The sequence below is a fragment of the Amia ocellicauda genome, chromosome 4, assembly GCF_036373705.1.
Source record: "Amia ocellicauda isolate fAmiCal2 chromosome 4, fAmiCal2.hap1, whole genome shotgun sequence".
Lineage (NCBI taxonomy): Eukaryota > Metazoa > Chordata > Actinopteri > Amiiformes > Amiidae > Amia > Amia ocellicauda.
The window spans coordinates 18607251-18629683 of NC_089853.1; the positions used below are offsets into that span (position 1 = coordinate 18607251).

General features: G+C 49.4%; 1 protein-coding gene across 1 annotated transcript in view; it reads left to right on the plus strand.

Moving 5' to 3' along the window:
- LOC136747898 (integrin alpha-11) overlaps positions 1 to 22433 on the plus strand; it is a 38578-nt gene that overhangs the window by 759 nt on the left and 15386 nt on the right. Inside the window, exons 2-15 of the mRNA XM_066701214.1 lie at positions 4766 to 4877; positions 10730 to 10839; positions 11292 to 11383; positions 12336 to 12450; positions 12662 to 12789; positions 12940 to 13088; positions 13615 to 13759; positions 13857 to 14022; positions 14170 to 14240; positions 17569 to 17713; positions 18696 to 18844; positions 20172 to 20315; positions 21508 to 21711; positions 22205 to 22335. Coding sequence (XP_066557311.1) covers positions 4766 to 4877; positions 10730 to 10839; positions 11292 to 11383; positions 12336 to 12450; positions 12662 to 12789; positions 12940 to 13088; positions 13615 to 13759; positions 13857 to 14022; positions 14170 to 14240; positions 17569 to 17713; positions 18696 to 18844; positions 20172 to 20315; positions 21508 to 21711; positions 22205 to 22335 — 1861 coding nt within the window. The remainder of the gene's footprint in view (positions 1 to 4765; positions 4878 to 10729; positions 10840 to 11291; positions 11384 to 12335; positions 12451 to 12661; positions 12790 to 12939; positions 13089 to 13614; positions 13760 to 13856; positions 14023 to 14169; positions 14241 to 17568; positions 17714 to 18695; positions 18845 to 20171; positions 20316 to 21507; positions 21712 to 22204; positions 22336 to 22433) is intronic.

A 22433-nucleotide genomic window follows, 5' to 3' on the forward strand; every position in this document is an offset into this window, starting at 1 on the left:
CCAGAGGTGGCAGACAGAGCGTGCCGGGCTGCAGCCCCTGTGCTTACTCTGCACCTTACTCTCCCTCTCACAGATCCCTCCATGACCATTCGCCCATGGGAAACGCATTTGGTCACTTTTTCCAATTTTGTTGTCTTCGTCTAGCCTGTAGTCTCTTCTTGGTTTCTATTTTGCTCTCTCTGTTCCGCTCTCTGCCTCCTCATCGTCCTCCCATCAGTTCAGGTATTGACTGGTTTCCAAGCTGTGGATTTTCACTGGGGTAAAACACACTCAAGATTTATGAGGGCTCAGGGGCAAGGTTTAAAGTGCCCAGTGTGGATCTTACAATCTGGGTCTGAATGGACATTGGGTCAGAGTGAGTATGTGTGTGAGAGAGAGTGTGTGAGTGTATGGTGGCAGTTGAGGGTTGTGTGCCTGTCTGTGATGTGTATAGGACATGTTCCTCTCTCAGACCCATTAATTTTAGGCAGTAAACCGTATGTTCCTGGATTAAAGCATGGGGGCAAGGGTGGGAGGTCACAGGAAGCTTTTTTCTGACAGCCTCAGTCAAATAATGGTCTCCATATTCTGCTCCTACTAAACAACGAGCCATTTTCCAAGGACATTGCACAAACTAGCTTGAAACCCACTCTGACGTGCTGCCAGGCACATGGATGTTCATATGTGATTACTGGTTATTGTGAAGTAGTGCTTGACCTTATCAGAGCAACATTTTTAGGAGTGAAACCTCCCTATCAGTCCAAGTTAGCATGGGTTTGTCAGGATGGAGATTACATTTGTTTGTTGTGTTGGTGTTTTTTATTTCTTTATCCAGGGTGACAAACTTTCACAGACACATCTGCAGTGCCATCTAATGAGCTGAGCATCCGTACAGTATTGCACAGTGCGAGTAACCTGAACTGGCCACACTGAAACTCTTACACATGGCCTGCAGCCTTATCCACTATCTGAAATCAGATAAATCTTGTTTTTTAGCCGAAAAGTTTGTTTTGTGGTTCCTGTGGCATTAGTGAATGTATTGGGGGGGGAGACAAGGGTTTAATGAACGTGGTCTTTTTTTAGTCACTATTCACAGCTGGGTGCCAGTTAGAGGATTTCTTTATTTCTTTCATGATTTTCCTTTCTTTTCCTTCTCTTTCTTTCTTTCTTGTGTTGTTTTTTTGTGAGTGCAGATGGATTTTATGACAGTGGTTTTATAAACGCTTGGCTCCAAGAAGAAAAAGCTCAATTAGCAAAGCTCCAGAGAGGTTTCATTTATTTATTTTTATGTATTTATTTTTGCTCGAAGCAGGTTCTTTTATTGGGGATTTTACCCCTCCTGTGATGTTGGGTTTCGGTGCGAGACAGTCAGCCCATGCCTGAGACAGAGCACCTCGCCTCGCCTGACTCACCAGACTGGCATGTCTGTGTAATCCTGCGTGGAAGCTGTCACTGCTCACTAGCTGTTTATGGCTTTGGGATGCATCACTTCAAAGAAACCCCTAAATGCTCGGAAAAAGAGCCCTAGATTTAATAGGCTGCTAGCTCAACCGCGTTATATTTCAATTAATGAAGTGAGAGAATGGTTTTCAGCATGCGCCTTTTCACTGTTACAAAACCAGCAGAGTTGGCTTGTGGTTGGCCCAGCGTGGTCTTGGCTATGGTTGCGTTGGGGGTGTGGAATCAGTCATTGGGGTTTTCTCAAACTTCAGATATGTTAAAAAGGCACAGACTGAGGAAAAGATGGCGACGATGGTGACTTTTTGCTGCTGAATGATGTCCGATTAGCTTCCCTATAAAACAGTTGGCTAAATCCTTCCAATGGCAAGTGTGTTTATCCCATCCCAGTTCCAGAAATGAGTTGCCTCTGTTGCCCACTCTGCAGGTCCTGAAGCCTGGCTGTGGGCTGATGACTTTTGTCTGTATATTCAGCCACAGCAGAAAGATGGTGTGCGGCTGTGGTGTGGGAGCGCTGGCATGGTGGGGTACTGGCACGGTGGAGCAGTGGAGATGCTGAGGCAGCAGCTGGCTTAGGGCAGCAGTGCAGGACTGCTTACTTAGGCAGGGCTACAAGTAACACAAGCTGTAGTTTAGTGTAGGCTCTGGGCCTCCATCTGGCGCTCCTGAGCCCCACCAGGCCCAGTTCACAGCTCCTGGCCTTCCTCTGCCTGCACAGCCCTCTCCTCACACTCCTCTCAGAGATGATCTCCTCCCCCAGCTCCAGCCAATTGTCACACATCCCTCCTGCCTGTGTGGGATCCCGTCACAGTGACCTGCCCAAGTGTGCCTGTCCCTGATGCTGCTGTGAAGATCAAAAGGCTCTGCCACCAGAGGATTGTACATGGAAACTGGCATCCTTCCACACTGTTTCCTTTTATTTCTCTCTCTCACTCTCTATATAGTTTTTTGGATATTTAAACCATAGCTGCTCTGTGGTTCTCTCTATTGGGCCAGTTGTTTTTATGTAACGGCTCAGAGTCATCAAAGTGTTTGGAGTGAGTCACTTGGGTTTGTGTGCACTTCTGCTTGGCACTTGGAAAAATGATAAAGAACATATGGGAAAGATTGCAAATTAATTTACCCCCCCACACCCCCTAAAAATAAATAAATGTGAAAGCTGTTCAGTGGGCTTGAACATTTTGATGTTGTTCTAATTAATATATATTTATGTATTTTTTGCACGATGCCATTTGTATGAGCAAATAACTATTTCAGCGTTTCTTTTTTTAGCCTTTTCTGGTTTTATAAGCGAAACCAGCCCACTCTCTTTATGAAAATATCCGCAGCAGGATTTACCAGGGCAACAGCTGACTCTTGTGCTTCTAGTCTTGCTTTACATCTCTCAGGAGATGGTAGACTGCTGTCTGCAATAGCCCTGGGTTGTAGGATCCACACAGGGTTGTACAGACCAATACAAACCCAAGCCCCTCCATTAGCAGTACAGACTGAATAGGTCCTCAGACTGACCAGCTACTGTCAACCAAACATGCAGGAGCGTCCAAACGGACCTCCTACCTGACCCTCCTCTCATGTGCTGCCACTCTCCTGATCTCAGCAGCCTTCCTCACCAGAGTCTTCTGCGTGATGCAGCAGGTCAGTCTACCGGCATACTGCTGTTGTGCTTCTGCGTGCTCCATGTTGTGCCCTGTGTTGTATCTCAAACAGCCCCTATTTCCATGTGTGTAATGAACATTGCCCCACATGGTCCAGGGTTGTGTTTTATATGGATCGCAGCTCGGAGGATGAGCATCTGTAGGCAGTGAGTGTAGCTGTGCAGGTGTGTATCGTAGCATCCTGCTGTAGTATGTACTCCACCCGACAGAGGTGCAGAAACACACCATGATGAACTCCAGCAGTAGCAGTGACAGCTCCGCTCCCCCGCAGCCCCTCGGCCTCAGAGCTACTGATCCGCGCTCAGCCCGCTCGCTCCTGCCAGCAGCGCAGCTCTCTCCACAGTGCTGTTTCCTCCTGACCCGGCACTGGCCCGCTGCCATGTTTGCTTTCCCTTTAAACTCTGTGGAATTCGTCTCGCGAGCTGACTCAAAGGATCTTGGATGTGAATAATATTTTTTTTGAGTAATAATACGCCAGTCCTGACAGACTGTGAGCAGAGGGGATCTGTATATGATTATCCTGATTGCTTTTAAAGCTGTCTGTTCTACTTTTTCACCCTTTTTTTCTTTTTTTTTTTATTTGAAGTCAGGAAATGGCAAGTGTTTTCTTTCTTTGTTCAGTTTTGATAAAAGACACAGTTCTTTTCTTTGAGTTTGGTTATGAAAAAAAAAACTCAACAAACTCAAACGAATGACCTGACGAAAAGAAATACGGTCTCGTGTTGTGCTGTCAGCACCAAGCAGCGTTTCACTTCACCTGTGAGTCGGGCCATTTCAATCAGGGGTCAGAGAGAGGGTTGACACCCACATTATTAACTCCTGTACAGAATGATGGCGGGAGAGACAGGAAGACAGGGTAGAGGGGGGCGGGTAGAGAGAAACAGACCATGAGACACAAGGTGCCAGGGGAAGAGGAGTCATGCTGCCTCAGTATCACATCATCTCCTCTTTACGTTTCCTATCTGAGCTCCCAAATAAGCATGAAAATCTTAAATGTTGTGATGGTTATTAAAATAGTATTTTAGGCTGCTGCCAAATGCAAAACAAAAACAATAAACTTCCTCAGAAAGTGATTCCCTTCCTCCTGCCTCCTCGTGTTGTGTAATGCCAAGGATGGGGTCGGTTTGGGAAATCCGGCTCTAGACGAAGTACAGGCCATTCATATTGCCCCTGTCCCACTGCGAGGGCTGGCTGGGAGATGGGAGATGCCAAGCTGTGTCTGAAGGGCTGGCTCCCACGTGGCGGTGCTCTACCTCTCATGTACAAGGAGCACAGTGTCCAGAACTGGCCAGGATCAGCCGTCTTCCGCTCTGGGTCTCCAGCACAGATGGCCAGGGCTTTATCAGAGAGTTAGGACCTGCAGGCAGTGCAGGCAGGGGAGCGCAGGAGCTCATAGGCCTGTGTTGTAATCCTGTGAAGATGTGTACAGCTCAGATCAAGTCAGTTTAAGACAGCATGGGTTGGGCAGTGGGGAGGATTGCTGAGGCATGGTCTCTACAGGTTGGGATCTCTTCCTCCTGATATGCTGTACTCGATAGTTGACCTTTTTAATAAAAATAAGAAAAAAAAAACACCCAGCGGGTTGGACACTCTGGGCCCTTTCCACTCTCTCACTACAGCTTCACATTTCTGCTGGGCTCACCTGTTTGACACCCTGCTGTGTGTGTTTCCAGGGGGTAGCGACTCCTTCAACATCGACACCAAGCACCCGCGCATCATCGAGGGCTCTCGGGAGGCGCAGTTCGGCTACACAGTGCAGCAGCATGAGGCGGCGGGGCAGAAATGGTAAGAGATACTGTTGCCAAATACACACTCTGACACACTCAGACACACACAGACACACTGAAAACACACACTGACAGGATAACTGCTTTAAGTATAGTGTATGTTTATATGTACTTGTAAGTATATATATATATATATATATATATATATATATATCTTCAGAAAGCTAAAATGTGTTAGAGAGACTAAGGATATGAGAGAGAGAAACTAAAATGTGAGTGATGTAATTTACCAGTGGGGTTCTGTAAGCTTCCATGGCACTGTTCGACCGTATTCACCTGGCATCCCAGCAGCGCCCTGGGCTCCCAGAGAGAGTGGGTTCAGTGATTGGTCAGTGGTTTTCTCACCTGCTGCATAGGCTGCCAGCTGGGCCAGAGTGGCTCACCTTTATGATTGTGTCGCATCACCAGGCCTCTTGTGCTAAAATATATATAAATATTACCAATGAGAATGTGAGCTTCAAAAATACGTCAAACCGCGGTGAATGAAAAATGTACGGATAGGGGAGGTTCTCCCATTTGTCTTCTGATCTCATTGTTGTTCCTTTTTTCGTTCGCTGCACAAAACGTCCTGGTTCCTGTTCTCTTGGAAAGCTTTCGCAGTGGATTCATTGCTGTCATTCCCAGGCATCTCTGCTGGCCACAGAGTCGCTGGCCGGCCGCCGCCACATTGTTTCAATCACTCCTAACCTCCGCCTAGCTCTGCTGTCGCTGTCGGGTCTCTGTGCTGGGCCAGACAACCTGCGCATTCCTCCCTGTCAGTCAGAACCTCCGCCAGACATGGAGGGAGCAACCTGCTGAACTTGCAGGCTGCGTTACCATGGCTCAATACTCGGTGGAGGCTGGAGATCAATCTTTTTTCTGTTTTTTTTCTTCGCGATTCGTTTACTTTTTCTTTGTTTCCTTTACAGCTCCTCTCGGACTCAAGGCCTTTCAGAGTGGAAACTGTGAGCAGATTGCACTGCATCTTGGGTCCTGAGCTGTGTTAGCCTATGGCTCTATAAATATCCCAAACAAAATTAGGATGAAAAACAATCCAACTGACCGAAGCATCGTCTGAGCGCTCTCAGGAATACAGACCTCACATGTGCGTTTCGGTTTAACTGGTAGAAGAATAGAGGTTTTCCTCTGTCTAGTGAAAAAACCTGCTAACGATTGTCTGAGGTGAGTCACTCAGTGTGTTGTCCGTGGAGGATGCTAGGAAGGAACTGCTGGTAATCTGATACAATGAAAGAATGAACCCTTAGCTAATGAGAGCAGCGATTTGTGTGCTCCTGTCTACAACTCTAGTAATGGCAGAGACATGTTTGTAATGCTTTTCGAGAGCCTGCATTTGCCCTTTTGCTCAATTTGTATAACAGGTTTAGAAAAAAACTAAAAACGAATGGCATAACTGCCATGCCATAAAACATCAGACCCCGCTTCAGAAACAGCACGTCCTCCCAGCACTGCTAACATCGTAAATTTCTTTCCACTGTCAATGTGGTTTTGTAGACGTTTATTAACTTGGGTTTACTCAGTTTAATCCCCCCCTACCTCGCACCCCCTCATACACCCACTCACACACACACACTCATTCAAATTCCCGTGCAGAAGCTGGAAGCAATTTGTGGGAGCGAAGGCAGCTCTGGGAACAGTGTCAGGACAGGCATGGGGGCTCTGTTTCTTGCTGTGTGGGGAGCAGCATGAGGCAGGGAGGGTCAATGAGAAATGGTCAGAAACAGAGCAGGGCGGCTGGAGGCAGGTGCTCAGAGTTCTGTAGGAATCTCTCGGTGGCATTCTAAATGGTTCACCAGAATTCCAACTCTAAATCGGAGCGGCATGAGAAAACAAAGAGACTCAGGTAGTGAGATCAGCGTTTACTTTGCTGCAGGAGGAGGTAGGTGAAAGGAACAGGAAGGTAGGAAGGGAAGGGGACGGAGGGCACTCAGCCAGGCCTGTGTCAGCACTGGAGGATTTGGCAGGGGGTGAGCATTGAGGGAAGCTGGAATTCAAACCAGTTCAGACCTCAACAATATGTATATATTTTATTTGGGTTTCTGCTTGCCGTGGTCGGATGGTGATTGAATGAGGCGCTGCAGCATTCACTCGAAGGGGGCCCGTGGATCTGGGAAGCCAACAGACTGGATGAGGTAACAGACCAGGCACTGACACAAAAGCTACAGTGTATTGCAGCTCTTTCAGCAGGGTGACCCCCCCCCACAGTGTGAGCACAGGAATATTACATTGCTGGTCTTGGAGAGGAACATGCAGTCTCTCTCTTTTTCTTCTCCTTTATCTCTCCTCTCCTCTCACACTTCTCCTCTCTCACTCTCTCTCTCTATCTCCTCGCTCCTCCCTTCCTCTCTGTCTCCTCTCTCTTAGCCCTCTTGCCCAGCAGCCAGCTTGTTTGCAGGAGGGTCTCCGATAGGCTCCACTCTGCACCGAGGGTGTCCGGCTACAGGCTGTGTCATCTGCACCACAAGGGCCTCTGATATCAGGCAGGGCACCTGCGATGTGGGAAGCTGCTGTGAATCTTCAGCATTGCACAATCCAGGTCTCAGGGGTTGTGTTGGGGGTGGGGGCTGCACCATCCTGTTTTTGAGACTGCTTTGCTTCTATACTTTTGGAAATGTACCTTAGGACCAGATGTGACGAATGTTGCAAAAAAATAAAAACATGTCTTGTGTCTGGGGTTGTGGAATTACAGGAATGTAGAGAAGCCACTGCTGAACATCTTGTCTTTCCAAGAGGGTTTAGTCTCAGGTAAGAAGAGGAAAACTGAGCCCCCCTTAACCCCCTTCCCCCATTAGTGGCATCCCACAACTGGCCTTCTACCAGAGTGCCGTGCTGCTGTCCTGCTGTTTGACATAATTTGGAAAATGTTTGTTGTGGGTCTGCTATTCCCAAACCCCTTCCGTGCGTCCGATCACAGGCGCTGATAAACCACGGAAAAGTCACAGGAAAAAGGCATGCCGTTCACAGTAGCCTCCCAGACAAGAGGAATTTGTTTATTTCCTCCTGGCTCGTTTAGCTATGTTAATTACACTTTTATCTTCTTGTTATTTTCTTTTTTGTTGTTGTTTTGTTATTCAAAACCCACTGCAGTGTTTTAATTTATAGCTTCCTATGCATAATGTAAACTCTGCTGCAATGCCTGAAATTTACACTGCGGGGGACTGATGCTCGCGTTTTCTCTTTTTTATTTTTTTTTTAGCAATTTGTATATATCGCAAACCTCATATGCTGCTGTATGTCTCTGTTGCACTGTATACTATATCCTGGCTGAACCCTCCCATAACGTGACCTGCCAAAGAACCTTGTGTGGTGTACTCTCTCAGTGTAAAGGCGCTATATAAAATACGGGAAATGGGGTTGCTGTGCGCCGCTTTCACTGTGGCGTGGCCTGCAGCAGGTCCCGGCAGGAAACAGGTGATTACGGAGGAGGCGTTGTTTCCAAAAACAGACATTTCTCCTCTATTTTAAGGAGGACAGCGGAATCGCTCTACTGATGGAGCCTCTTTGAAAAGTCTGTTACAGCCATGGCTCTGGAGGCAGGGAGCGCGGTGCGGCCAGAGACGTCCTGCGCAGTGTTGTGAGGACACCCTGAGGGCTTATCAGGAGGCCAGTGCAGTGAAGGCCCCGGCTCTCCTCCAGCATCAGAAATTGCATTTATCCTGCATTTAACATTTTGCTGAGTTCTGCGGCATCCTGTCCTTTGAAAAGTTATTTTTTACGGTCAGGCATTAAGTTCCTAGACGATGCCTCTGGGGCCTCTGAGACAATTACACCTCATCGCAGAGACATAACATTGAGGCGCTGAATCGCTGGGCGCAGGAGACTTTTAATTGATTCATATTTGGAGTGGAAAAGCAGATGGAGGAGAGAATTCTGGGTATTTCCTTGGTCTTGGCAGGGCAGGGTGACATGAACTGTGCCGTCCGTCTGTTTGGAGAGAGAGAGAGAAAGAGACAGCCAGCCAGCCAGTGGAGTTTCTCTCAGACTGCAGCTGACTGATGCTGTTTACTGAGAAACTGTATTTGTTTGTTTGTCTGGAAACAGAATAAATAAGAGTGCTGCTGGATCACTGTTCCAGGTCTGTTCTCCATCATGGTTGCTGTCAGATTCTGGACTGGCCTTAGGGTCACTTACATTGAGCTGAGTGAGACATGGGCTTTCAGGTAGTGGCACAAACTCCTCCATCGCCGCCTCATAAATCACCAAATACACACAGATCCAAAAAGTTCGGTCTCCCTTCCCACAATCCCCCACTCCAACCGCACTGCCTGATGCCTCCCGGCTGCGCTCTCCATGAGGCAGGAGGTACAGGCTGGCCCAACGTGCACATCAATGCTCTATTTTATTTAATAGAACAAATTACAATAATAATGAAGAGAACAAGTCGTCAGCAGCACAGTCCCACAGAGTGCCTGGATCGCAGGCCCGGGCCGCAGAGAGCCCTTCGCCTGCTGCGTGTGAAATGCATTATCGTGTGGGAGGCTCGCACTCGGTCAGGGCCAGGTGAGAGACGGACAGCTTGTGATGGTTATTTAAAGATTTTGGCGTTTCTCAGCGCTGAGTGTGTGAGAGAGAGAGAGTGTGTGAGTGTGTAAGAAAGTGTATCTGTGTTGTCAGGGGCACAGTGTCCTGTGATGCAACTGGCTGTCAGCCGTGTAAGCACACCGGCGCTCTGTGAGCATATCGCCCTCCAGACTGTGGGAGCCTGGGCTACATTGCTCGCCTTCCCATAATCCCCAGCAGCTTTCTCAGCCACATCTCAGGACATATCACGTTTCACTGTTTTACCTCCAGGAATCATTGTGAACTAATGTTTTCATTTCTACATTAATGCTCCTTTCTCAGCCAGACAGCACAAGTTGTCTTTGTTGGGGGGGGGACATTTCTGTGCATCTGGAGTTCAATCAGCTTTTACATCTGGGCCGTAACTGCAGAAGCGTATCACTGCTACCCTGCGTGTGTTTGCACTTCTTACTCTGTATACAGCTCTGAGAAGAAAAGAAAAAGAAACCTCTTCCCTGAGCCATTGTTAGGATCACTGCATCACTGTGTGAGAACCACATCCTTACTGAAACCCTCTCATTGGCAGTACTCTGATAGCAGTGCTGACTTTTTCTGTGTTTGATGTGGAAAGCAGACTCTCGCCCTGCACTTTATTGGATGTGAGGTACCAGGCTGGCTCCCTCGCATATATTATTAGAATAATATTAATAAGAAGGATGATGACAGAAAATACTCCTGGTTCGGTTTGAGAAACCTTGACAGGTTGGACCTCATTAGGGGTGAAGTGTGGTCGTGGGCCGCAGACCTAGCCCCCCTGCTGGGCACAGCTGTGCCTGCACACACACTCCTCACTGTCCCCCCCCACTGCACAGCCTAGGACCCTTCCAGGCTCTGGGGAAACAGCCAATCCTGCCTCTCCAGCTGGATGTGTCTGTGTGTACAGGCAGGGCCGCTCCAGGTCAGAGCAAACACAAACAAATACAGCTGGCCCCCTAAAACAAGGCCGTGCACTCTGCAGCAGCGCTCTCTACACCCGCAGCACGCCTGTGTGCCTTCAGCATAAGCACTGGACAAAGGTGACTGGAGACCAATGTGCTTTGAGATTTTTAGTGGATGGAAATGTTTTTGTTTATTCCTTCTGGTATGTTCCCTCAAACACAGAGTAAAAGCTGTCCTTGTGCAGCCCACTGTTCCCCTTTCACATGGCTGTTAACACTGCCAGAGTCAAGGGCCATTTAAAAGAACCACAAGTAGCTATAGTAGATGTGTCCAGCAGTTGTTCAGCGGGCCCAGTTCTGGCCCTCGTGTTGTCGCCACAGGAACTGCACTATGTTTCTTCTCCTGTCTCTGCAGGTTACTGGTCGGCGCTCCCTTTGAGACCAATGGCCAGCACCAGACTGGGGACATCTACAAGTGCCCACTAAACAAAAAAGGAAATGGCAACTGTTCCAAACTCAACCTAGGTAGGCCATACCACCCCCACCCCACTCACTCATTCATGCACATGGGTTACTGCAGGTCGATCTGCAGAATACATCTGCAGCGTCCGGGGGTTCGTAGTGACAAAAAATCAGGCTTAACAGCTGGAGGTTCTTGTCATTGTGAACACATTTTTCTGTCAGGTGCAACTGTCACAGTCACACACCAGTCTTTACTGAAGGGGTGCAGTGCATTCTGGGAAGCCCTCAACACTTCACACTGGCTGTGCAGTCTCATGCGAGACCCAGTAAACTGAGGCCTCTTGGCCTGTCAAGTCAGCGAATGGCAGTTGCTTACAGCCACCCAACTGCGATGTTTAAATGTCTTGTTTGGTAGACAATGTCTTGTTCTTCTCTATTCCCTTAGTCCAGTCTATATTGCTTTTTCCCTATTTTTCTGGTCTTATTTTTTGTCTTTGCTCTGTTTGTCTCTGAAGGAAGGATCTCCCTCACCAATGTGTCAGAGCGCAAGGACAGGATGCGGCTGGGAATGACCCTGACCACCAACCCCAAGGACAACAGCTTCGTGGTGAGCCGAGCCCCCTAGCTCTGAGACAGCACCAGCTACACCCTGTAGCAGCCATATGCCACTCATAGCATACTGATACCACACTGATCCCTGAGGAAAGCATATCTCAGTAAATCTGCATGTTAACCTGACAGATATTCCTCATAGTAATACTGTCGCATGTGTATTTGCTTTGCCATGGCGTACTATACCTCTTCATTTGGAAAAACCTGCTGTGTTTGAAAAGGAGGATCCCTCTATCCCTTTATCCCTCTATCCTGGCTGTGCCTACCCTCCCAGTCCTGGATGTCTTTCAGAATTTTCCCAGGAATCAAGGGTCAGACCTCAGGCCAGGCCCTGCAGGGAGAGCTGATTCACCTTCGGCAGCTTGTTTATTAAAAGTGGAAATGGGAAGCGTTCCCGACGAACCGCCACTCCGGCAGAGCAGAATAAATAACGCAGTGTAACTCCTCTGAGCCTCCTTAATCACTCTCGGACGCTTGGCATCGATCGAGCTGCAGCACCTGGATCTGGTTTCCCAGCACTGCCGTGGCCGAGCCATTATCGGCTTAATTCTACGATGGCCTGTGCTGCCTTACTGTGAGAGGGATCTCTCACGTTGATTATAAATTGAGGACTATGCCTGCCTCTGTCTGTAGGAACACCACAGTCCAGGTCACATCTGTCTAGAGCCCTTTGTGCCAGTGTGTGTGAGAGTGAGCGAGCATGTGTATGTGTGTGTGCATGTGGGTGTGCTTGTGCACAGTTGAGTTTGTGCATATATGTGTGCGCGTATGAACGTGTGCGTGTGATCACGTGTGCGTTCGTGCATGCATGTGTGTGAGTGTGTGTACTCAGATGTCATTGCCTGTTAGGGGTCTCTTTCAGCCGCCAAACTGAAAGAGTTCCCAGTACTCCATCAGCGTTCCCCTGGTTACTCCACATTTTCACTGTGCGTTTCTGCGTGTTTCAGGCCTGCGGTCCCCTGTGGTCCTACGAGTGTGGGAGCTCCCTGTACAGCACGGGCATCTGCTCCCGGGTCAACTCCACCTTCAAATTCTCCCGCACCATCGCCCCTGCCTTCCAGAGTAAGAGCAGACTGAAACACTCAGTCCCCTGTCTGCCTCTCTCTCCTGTCCCCCTGTCCCAGTGTGTCTGTCCTCCTGTCGCAGTGTGTCCTTCCCCTCCCCTTCTTCGGCCCGTCAAACCCCCTGCTGCCTCCCTCAGTATCCCAGGGTCTGGGCTGGTTAAGAACTGGTTCCCTGGATGTGTGGTACACTGCCTGTCTGTCATCTACAGGGTGTGAGACTTACATGGACATTGTCATTGTTCTGGATGGGTCCAACTCCATCTACCCCTGGTATGAGGTGCAGGACTTCCTCATCAACATCCTACAGAAGTTCTACATCGGGCCCGGTCAGATCCAGGTGGGTGATTTGGCCTGGGACTGACTAGGATTTACACCAGCAATAGGTTTTACAATTAAGCAAACTGCAGTACAACAGTGCAGCTACAGCGAATTAAGTAACTTCTAATACAGTAAACTGTGTCCCTGTGTCTGTCTCTGTGTGTCCCAGGTGGGAGTGGTACAGTATGGGGAGGACGTGGTCCACGAGTTTAATCTGAATGAATACAAAACTGTGGAGGAGGTGGTGAAGGCAGCCAAGAATATCGAGCAGCGTGGGGGGGCGGAGACACGCACCGCCCTGGGCATTGAGTTTGCACGGTACGCCCAGCCAGGCCACCTTCATGCCCTTACACAGCACAGCACCCAGGGGCCCACTTTCAATCAGTCAGGCACACACTGATCCACTATAGTAGAGATCGCAGTCAGGACTCGGGTGTAACCTCAAAGACACAGAGTGCCTGAGCCACACAGCTCCCATACGAGCATGCAGACCCGCAACCCTGCACTACACCAGAAGACTAGTCACCTGACATGGGGGTGGTTAACTCTCTTCCCTGTCTAGGGGAGTGACATCACAATAACAGGCTCAAGTATACATTTCTGGCCCTACTACATGTCTCACACTGTGTCCCTCCACTTCCCCTGAGTCCTGGTCCTGGTGCTGCCTGGCACCCTAGCCCAGTTACTTGGATAGCTCCGAGTCTCCTATAATAAGGCTGATGCAGGGTGGGCCGATGCAGCCTGCGTGGCCGGGGCTAAAGGCCAGTGTAGTTGTTGATGCATTGATGCCTGTGTGTATGTGCTGCCCTGGCCCATGGACCGCCTCTCTCTGCCTCTGCTGCAGCTCTGAGGCCTTTAAGAAGGGGGGACGGCGCGGGTCCAAGAAGGTGATGATTGTGATCACGGATGGGGAGTCACATGACAGCCCTGATCTGCAGAAGGTCATTGAGGACAGTGAGAAGGACGACATCACACGCTACGCCATCGCCGTGAGTACACACCTACACTCACACACACACCCACACCTACTCACACTCACACACACTCACCCACACACACAGACTTACACAGACCTTGCGCCCACAGGTCCTGGGCTACTACAATCGCAGGGGCATCAATCCCAAGGCCTTCCTCAAGGAGATTCGGCACATTGCCAGCGACCCCGATGACAAGCACTTCTTCAACGTGACAGACGAGGCGGCGCTGAAGGACATCGTGGATGCACTGGGAGAGCGCATCTTCAGCCTGGAAGGTATTGGCCTGGGCTGGGTTGTGTTACTTACCTTGGCTTGACTGAGCTGTATAGTGTACTGTACTGTGACTGTGGGACAGTCCACTGTGTGTTGTCCCATGTAGCTCTGTAGTGACTCACGGCTGTGTGTCTCTCTGTCTCCTGCAGGCACCAGTAAGAACGGGACCGCGTTTGGGTTGCAGATGTCCCAGGCAGGCTTCTCTGCCCATGTGGTCGAGGTGAGTCTCCAAGGCGCACTGTCACTCACACACACTCCTGCTTTCTCACCAGCAGCCTCTCTGGACTCACAACTGGAAGATTGTGGGTTCAAATCCCTGGTGGGGCAGTGCTGTTGTACCCTTGAGCAAGGTGCTTCACTTAGATTGCTCCAGTAAAATACCCAGCTGTATAAATGGGTACAAATGTTAGTTGCCATTCATTGTTGCTGAGATCAGTTTGCATTCTCTATCCCACCTCACCCCCCCAGTTTTCCTCTCTCTCCCTTGAGTGTGTGTCTCTGGACTTGTGGAATAGTGTGAATGTGGGAGATCACTCTCAGGTTAGTTTGAGTTTGGTTAATGCTGAGAGACTCCTGTGGCAGGTGTCCAGAGCTTGTCTCTCTGGGGCGATGCAGGAGTGTGCTGTAGCTCCCTCTCACTGACTGGCCTGCTCACAGTCAGACAGTTGGGGGGGAAGGGGGTCCAAAAAGTTATTAATTATGGCATATGAACTCTCTCCCTCTCTCCCCTCATTCGCTTTCTCTCTCCAACACTCTACAGCTCTCTGGTGCTTTCTTTCTTTCTTTCTCTCTCTCTCTCTCTCTCTCTCTCTCTCTCTCTCTGTCTCTGGCTCTTGGACTCGTGGCTGCTGATGCAATGGGTTTAATTAATTCCAGCTCCCAGTCAGACTGCCTTGGGAGTAATATACCACCCCCCTAAAAATAAGAATGAAAAAAAACACAAAAATGAAAGAGTGGAAAATTCATCCTTTCAGGGTAGTCAAATTCCTGGGATAGCATAACATCCACTATAAAGGCAGTCAGGCAATAGGAAAAAGAGAAAACCTTGGAAAATATCTCAGGATCTTTAAAAAAATAATAATAATAATACAAAAAAAATGGGTCTGCAACTCCTCTTGAAGTGCAGATGGCTGGCTGGATGTATCTCTGGCAGCTGCAGGCCCAGTCTGTTCCCAGTGACCTGTCACTATCACACACGCGTGTGCATAGGGCCCCGTCATGCCTACCCTGCTGCAGGCTGGGGCTCCTCCATTTCCTTCAGGCCGGACAGACAAGGTGGTTGGAGTCCGGGCTGCCAGTGCCCTGCAGCTGTCAGAGTGCTGGGCTCAGTGTCAGGGAGGCCCAGACAGTCAGTGTGCAGTCCTGTGACTCAGACACGTGCTCTCGCACACTTCTCAGTCATCCACAGCTGTGCTGGAGAACGCAATGCGATTAGTTTTTTGGGTTCATAGTATAACTTATCTTGGAAAAGCAGCCACAGAGCCCGCGACTGCACTCAACTCTCAACCCTGTCCTGCACAGTGTTTGTGTCATGCTGTACAGCCCTAAGGTAGTTTTAATGTGTATTATTTTTGGGCAGGGGCGTGTATATTCTCCGCAGTAAAGAGCAATGTCCCTTTTCCATTCAAGTGAAGCATGGTGAGGTCTTCATAGCATCGTAGTGAGACCTGTGGTAGTGCTTTTTGTTAGTGCACCCTGAGCACTGTATGAAGGCAGTATTGATGGCCTGGTGAATTGACTGATTAATCCACAGCCCTGGTGCTCACCCCAGCAGCAGCAGCACTGAGCAGGGAGGCCTCAGTGTAGCAGGGAGAGCTGGGCTGGACAGAGAGCTCTCAGTAGATAGTTCACCCCTTGTAAATAAGTCAGTGTGAACAAGGCTTTGTGACCGCACTTGGGGCCGCTGACGTTGTGTAAAGATGTCTAAATTGAGGCATTTGATTCCCGGTAGACGTCTCTCTCGTTCCCTATCGCATGGTTGTAAATATGTAAATATAGAAGAGAACATGAACCCAGCAGCCTGAGCGACGGCCCCGCTCTGTGATTAGTGTAGTGAAACCCAACGGTGCAGCTGCAGCAAGGCAAGCAGCAGCCCGGCGGGACACAACTCCTCTGGATCTCATTACCCATCCTGGATGCTCACAAAGAAATAGATGACTTTATCAGCTCCCAGCCCGCTGCCAGGACTGCGCACATGATGACTCCAGTCTGTCCTGATGTACACTCTGTGCAGAAAATGTCATAATAATGATAATAATAATTTTTAAAACTAGGTCAGAGGCTTGTTGTGTTCAGACGGTACTGTACACAGAACCGCAGGAATGGACAGAAGCCGGCACTAGCGGTTTGGCAGGGTCATTCACGGCTCACTCTTTGGAAAGTGACACAACAGGGATGTGCATGCTACACAGCACCAGGCACAGAACAGAGCAGGCACAAACACACAATAGCTCAGAAGTCTGCTATTATTACCCTATGCACAGTAGGTGCAGATTCTGCGCAACAGTTTACGCAAAACCCTTATTTCTGGGGCGCTCTGCCCATCCTGCTCTCTCCTCTTGTCTTTTCTTAAATAAATAAATAAAGAGAAACACGCTGAAAGGATTAAGTGGAGTTGTTTTTTTGGTTTGTTTTTTCACTTTGTTTTTATTTTTTATTTTTTATTAACAATAGCTGGCGGGAACGTGTGAAGTACAAATTAAAGAGTTTTTAAGAGTGTTTGTGAAGAAGTCTGTATCCTGGATTACTGCACCAGTGGAGAGACATGTGGAGAGACACGCAGCCTGCCAGTGCCCAAGGATGTCAGGAAGCCTCACATGTGCTCTCCGCCTGGCCCATGTGTGATGGGGTACGTGCGCAAGAGGGGCGCATGGCGGAGGCGAGGAGAGGGGGCTCGCCAGGGGAGGACGAGGGGTGGAGAGCGCCTTAACACTGTGTGTTTCCAAAGCAAATATCCGTGCCTGCCAGTGTCTGCAGCTGTCCTCCCCCCTCTGCCAGTCTGGTCTCATGTCAGTTGTGCCAGTGGCCCCTGGGTACCAAACACCTGAGCACAGCTGGCTGCACTGAGCAGCGCAGGCTTCTCAGAGACCTCCTCTCTGTCTCACTCCCCTCTGCTTCAGATATCCAGTAGTATGAAAGACAATGTGCCAAAGGTTATTGACATGGGTTACAGCTTCACTTCACTGCAACAGAGCAAACTCCGGCCAGCAGCCTGGGCACAGCGTTGATCTGTCCTGCAACACAAGCCCAAGCACAAAGAAGGAGCATGCAACAAACAGCAGTTCCTGCCAGCTTGGCCTGAGCATAGCACAGCAGGGCGAACCGCAACACTGCTGCATTACAGTTGGGAGCACTTGGCACCGTGAGAGTAGAGGGGCATTAAACTCAAGAAAACACTTCCAGGCCAAAACTATGGGGACCACTGTGCTGAAGCTGCATGATCAAGTGATGCCAGAGGGCAGAGCTCCCACCTGAAGAGTCAGCCCTGCATTTACTCCCCTGTAGTGGCAGCAGCCCTGCAATAAAAGCTACCCTGTGTCTCTCTGCAGGACGGGATCCTTGTGGGCGCAGTGGGGGCATACGACTGGAACGGTGCGGTGTTGAAGGAGACGCGGCAGGGCAAGGTTGTCCCGCTCAAGTCCTCCTATCAGCAGGAGTTCCCTGAGGAGCTGAAGAACCACGGGGCCTACCTGGGTGAGTGCACAGCAGAGCACATCGGCCTGTGTGTGGGGAGATTCTTCAGGGTGAAATATATTTAAATAATATATATTCTTTGTGTGTTTATATATACATACTGTGTATATTTATATATGTCAAGACACTGATGGAGAGTTTTTAGTGTACGAATTGAAGAGTGTACATCTGTAATCCAGGCCAGAGCTCTGCGTTAGTCTTCACCTGCAGTGCGTGCCAGCACTGATGACGTCAACACCTACTTCACCATGTGCTACAAGTCAGAAGCAAACACTGTGTGGTGGATGGTGTTTACATTGTAATTAAACTGACGGTGCCATAATTACAAAGCGTCTCAAGCGTTTAAACAGATTAACATCTGATTAAGGGAAAACCCCTGATTCCAGCTTCCCTTCCCCATCAGACCTGTTAATTGACAGAGCCACATGTTAGAGCAATTAGCAACTCCCTGTTGGCAATGGGGCCCCCTCTCTCTGGGCTGTCCCACTTAGCTCCCAAGCCCCATTAAAGCTGATTGATTGTAAAGTGCATGGATCTGGGGCCCAGTGTTGTCGATGCTGCCCAGGACTTTGGCAAGGGTGTCGCAGCCTGTGGTTTCAAACATGATCCCTCTATAAATTGTGAAGCTGGTTCCCACCGTACTTCTCTCCTTGTTTTCCCATTAGTGCACAAACAGTGTAAACAGTTACTAGTATTGATAGAGAGGGAGCGGTAGAGGGCACCCTGCCCCAGCCTTATAAGAATATAAACACACTGGCGTCATAGACGGGTGGAGGACTGATCGCAGTCCAGCCCTCAGCTGCTGCTAGGCAGGCCCTGGCCTGCACATTGGGAGAGGTTACAACATGGCGGAGTCTGGGAGGAACCGCAAAATATTTCACACATTTGCGTTGTTTTATGTTTGAAATCCTTTTACGCCTGCAGTATTCCTGCAGTGTGCTCCATGTGTGTGCGTTGGCTGAGTGTTGGCTTGTTGCTGCAGGGTACACGGTTACATCGTTGGTGTCTGCGCTGAGCGGACTGCTGTACGTGGCGGGAGCACCGCGCTTCAACCACACGGGCAAGGTCATCATCTTCACCCTGAAAAACAACGGCAACCTCACCATCCTGCACTCACTGAAGGGACAACAGGTACTGCGCACGCATACCATCAAAACACATGCACATGCACACTGTCAAACACACGCACACACACACTGTCAAACACATGCACACTGTCAAACACATGCACACGCACACTGTCAAACACGCACACGCACACTGTCAAACACACGCACACGCACACTGTAAAACACATGCACATGCACACTGTCAAACACATACACACTGTCAAACACACACACACAGTCAAACACATACACACTGTCAAACACATGCACACGCACACTGTCAAACACAAGCACACTGTAAAACGCATACATGCTGTCAAACACGCACACGCACAGTCAAACACACACACACTGTCAAACACACACACACATAAAGGGGCTCATTGTGTACATGAGATTGGTACGGTGACAGAGACCCTCTGTTAAATCAGTAGTGTGTATAAGTCTTCCGTGCTGGAAGATTGGAATCCTTCAATCCTTCTCTCAGAGCCGCTTAACTTCAGCACCTAAGATTTTTCATAATAGTGTTGTTGCTGTTGTTTTATTTAGCAGATTTATAAATATTGAAAAATGACCCTTCCTTCTCCATTAGTGTGCAATGCAGTGTGAGCTACAGTGCTGAGTGCCTTTCAGCAGATAAAGCCAGCTGTGTTGCGAGCTGTACGCACAGCTCAGGAATCCCGCCGGGCTGCTCCAGCAACAGCGTGACTGTCTGTGGTCTACACAGGGCACTCGTCACACATGTGGCACACATGGGGGCCGCCATGACAGTCTAGACCTGTGGGCCAGCACTGTCAGACATGTGCTTTTCATCTGAGGCCCTAAATTAAAACAGGGTTACCAGGAGAGGAATGCCTTTAGCACCAGCAAGTAAAAGAATAAAGAAAACAAATGTGGGAAAACAACAAACTGTGTAAAAAAGGGAAAATATTAAAAATGCCAGCATTCCTCCATGAGAGGAAATTGGCATCAGCTGGCAGTCAGGGGGACCCAGCTGTGCATGTGGTGCTTGGTGCCAAAACTCAGATGCCCAATGAACAAGACCCTCTCCTCCCCGGCACCACGGCCACCGTCCAGGTCCCTGTGGCTGCCACTACTCTCCTACCTGCAAGGCTGCAACCTTTCATAAGTGGATTTCTGTTGCTATTAGATTTCCAAAGCCTCTCGTTTACAGAGGTGAAATCTTTATATTAAATAAATAAATCTGGAACTATCTTTTAAAAAGCTTTAAACTGATCACGATTAGAAATGTATATTATGGTTTTCTAGTACAGCATCAGCCTGTGGGAAGACTGTCCTGGTTACCTAGTCACTCCCTCCTGGTGACTGGTTAGTCTCTGTGGTTGCAGATCGGCTCATACTATGGCAGCGAGATCGCCGCGGTGGATGTCAACGGAGATGGCATCACCGACAACCTCCTGGTGGCAGCGCCCATGTTCTTCAGCAGCGGCTGGGAGAGGGGCATGGTCTACATCTACACAGTGACCCAGCAGGTGAGTGAGACACAGCAATTGCCACAGGGGTGGGGCAAGGTCCCACTCTTGACACCCAATCCGAATCTTTACAGATTTCTCTGCTAAGGGAAATTATAATTTTATAAAATAATTACATTTTTAATGAACAATATTTGTGACACTAAAAGTAACATGAAATACTAATAACATTGTTTCAAAAGAAGGTTGTTACTTTTAACTACGACTGTACATATGCACACACACGCACACACACAATGGGCTGGGCTGCACTGGGCTGGGCTGGGTTGTGTTTGGCTGCTCTCCAGAATCTGTGTGACTTCCCAGCTGCTGAGAACAAGGGGTGAGTGGCTTTAGTCAGGTGATGTAAGAGAGAAATTCTGGGATATGGGACCGGGACAGCCTGGCTTCCTCCAGATGGGCTGCCTGAACAGAACGAGTTACTGCAGAGAGAAGCAGGAATGTCTGGGTAAGGCAGCAGAGAGGAGGGGTGACCCTGGGCTGATGGAAAACTCCCCTCACCTCACTCTGTAGATTTGGCGCAGCAGTGGAGTGAACACAGGGCTAGCTTCAGCAGCATGTGTTTCGAATAAAGATCATAATTTTGAGGGGTTTTGTTTTTCTTTCTTCCCTTCTTCCTGTAATAATAACACTGAACGGCCTTGACCCACAAGTATTGTGAGGTGCGCAGACTGCACCCCCACACACACAGGCACTCTGTCAGCCTGTTGAAGAAAAACAAGAGATCTCCTGTTTCTGCCCATCCCATTCAAGATGCGTACTTGCGGGGGAGGGGGGGGAGCTGGGTGGCATGATCTGCGTTTTTTAAAAATGCTCGTCTTGAGTCTTGCTCTCCCTGCTAAACTATGTCACGTAGCATTTCAAATCCATTTAAAAGTAAAACAATTATTATTATCACTGAGTGTTGTATTCTAGCATGTCAGTCCACCCACAACATGGTATGCAAGAGCTGAGCCATTTGCACCTGATTAGGACCTGGAATCAACAGCTGATTTGACCTCTTATCCCAATAACGAGTCGCAAAAGACTCTGAGGGGGAATGAAACCCTGAATCCCCCTTCGTCCTTCAAGGGCTAGATCCGCCCCTCTACCCCACCTGGGTATAGCCCAAGCATCTGTATCTCCCTGAGCCGTTCCTATTGAATCACTCCGACACTCCCTGACCCATGCCTTGCACTCTCCCTCTCCCCAGAGCCAGTTCATCCTGGAGGGGGCGCTGGAGATTTCGGACCGGGTGCAGAATGCACGCTTCGGCTCCTCGATGGCGCCCATCCAGGACCTGAACGCCGACTCCTACAATGAGGTGGTGGTGGGTGCGCCACTGGAGGACGACCACCGGGGGGCCATCTACATCTTCTTCGGCCGGGGGGACAGGATAGTGCGCACGCACAAGCAGGTGACCACAGCGCTGCCCAGTGACTCCACCGCAGGGCCCACCAGCCTGGACACCTGACCTGTCCACTGCCCACCTGTCCTCGCTGCCCCCTGACTGTTGGAGTGATCATCAGCAGCTGGGTGGACCAGTTTAATCAGTGGCCATTAGAGCCCTGCCTGGGCTGCGTGTGCCAAGGCTGCTGGCCCCTGGCTCTGCACTACATGGATTCTCATTTGTTCAATTGGGGAAATGTAATGTGATGAGCTGACACCTCCTGACTCTTGCTACTGGTTAAACTGGTCAAACGTGTACCCTTGTTCTTGGAGGTGATCTAGGAGGTGAACCATGTACAGCCGGGGCAAGGGAGTCTGCTAATAAATAAATAAATAATACAGTAAGAATAATACAAAATCTGGCTGTGTGGTCAGTGATGTGCGCAGACAGTGATCAGTGTGTATGTCCCTCTCCCTCTCTGTCTCTCTCTCTTTCTCATTATCTCTCTCTCTCTCTGCAGCGCATCGCAGCAGCAGACCTCTCCAGGAAGCTGATGTATTTTGGCCGCAGCATCCATGGCACCATGGACCTGAATGAGGATGGGCTGGTGGACCTGGCGGTGGGCTCACTGGGCTCTGCCGTGCTGCTCTGGTGAGTGAAACCCTTCCCCCCACCCCCACGACTCTGTAACACTGACACTGACCCTCTCCTTCACCACTGCTGCCTGCCGTCAGTGCAGGCCTGGATAG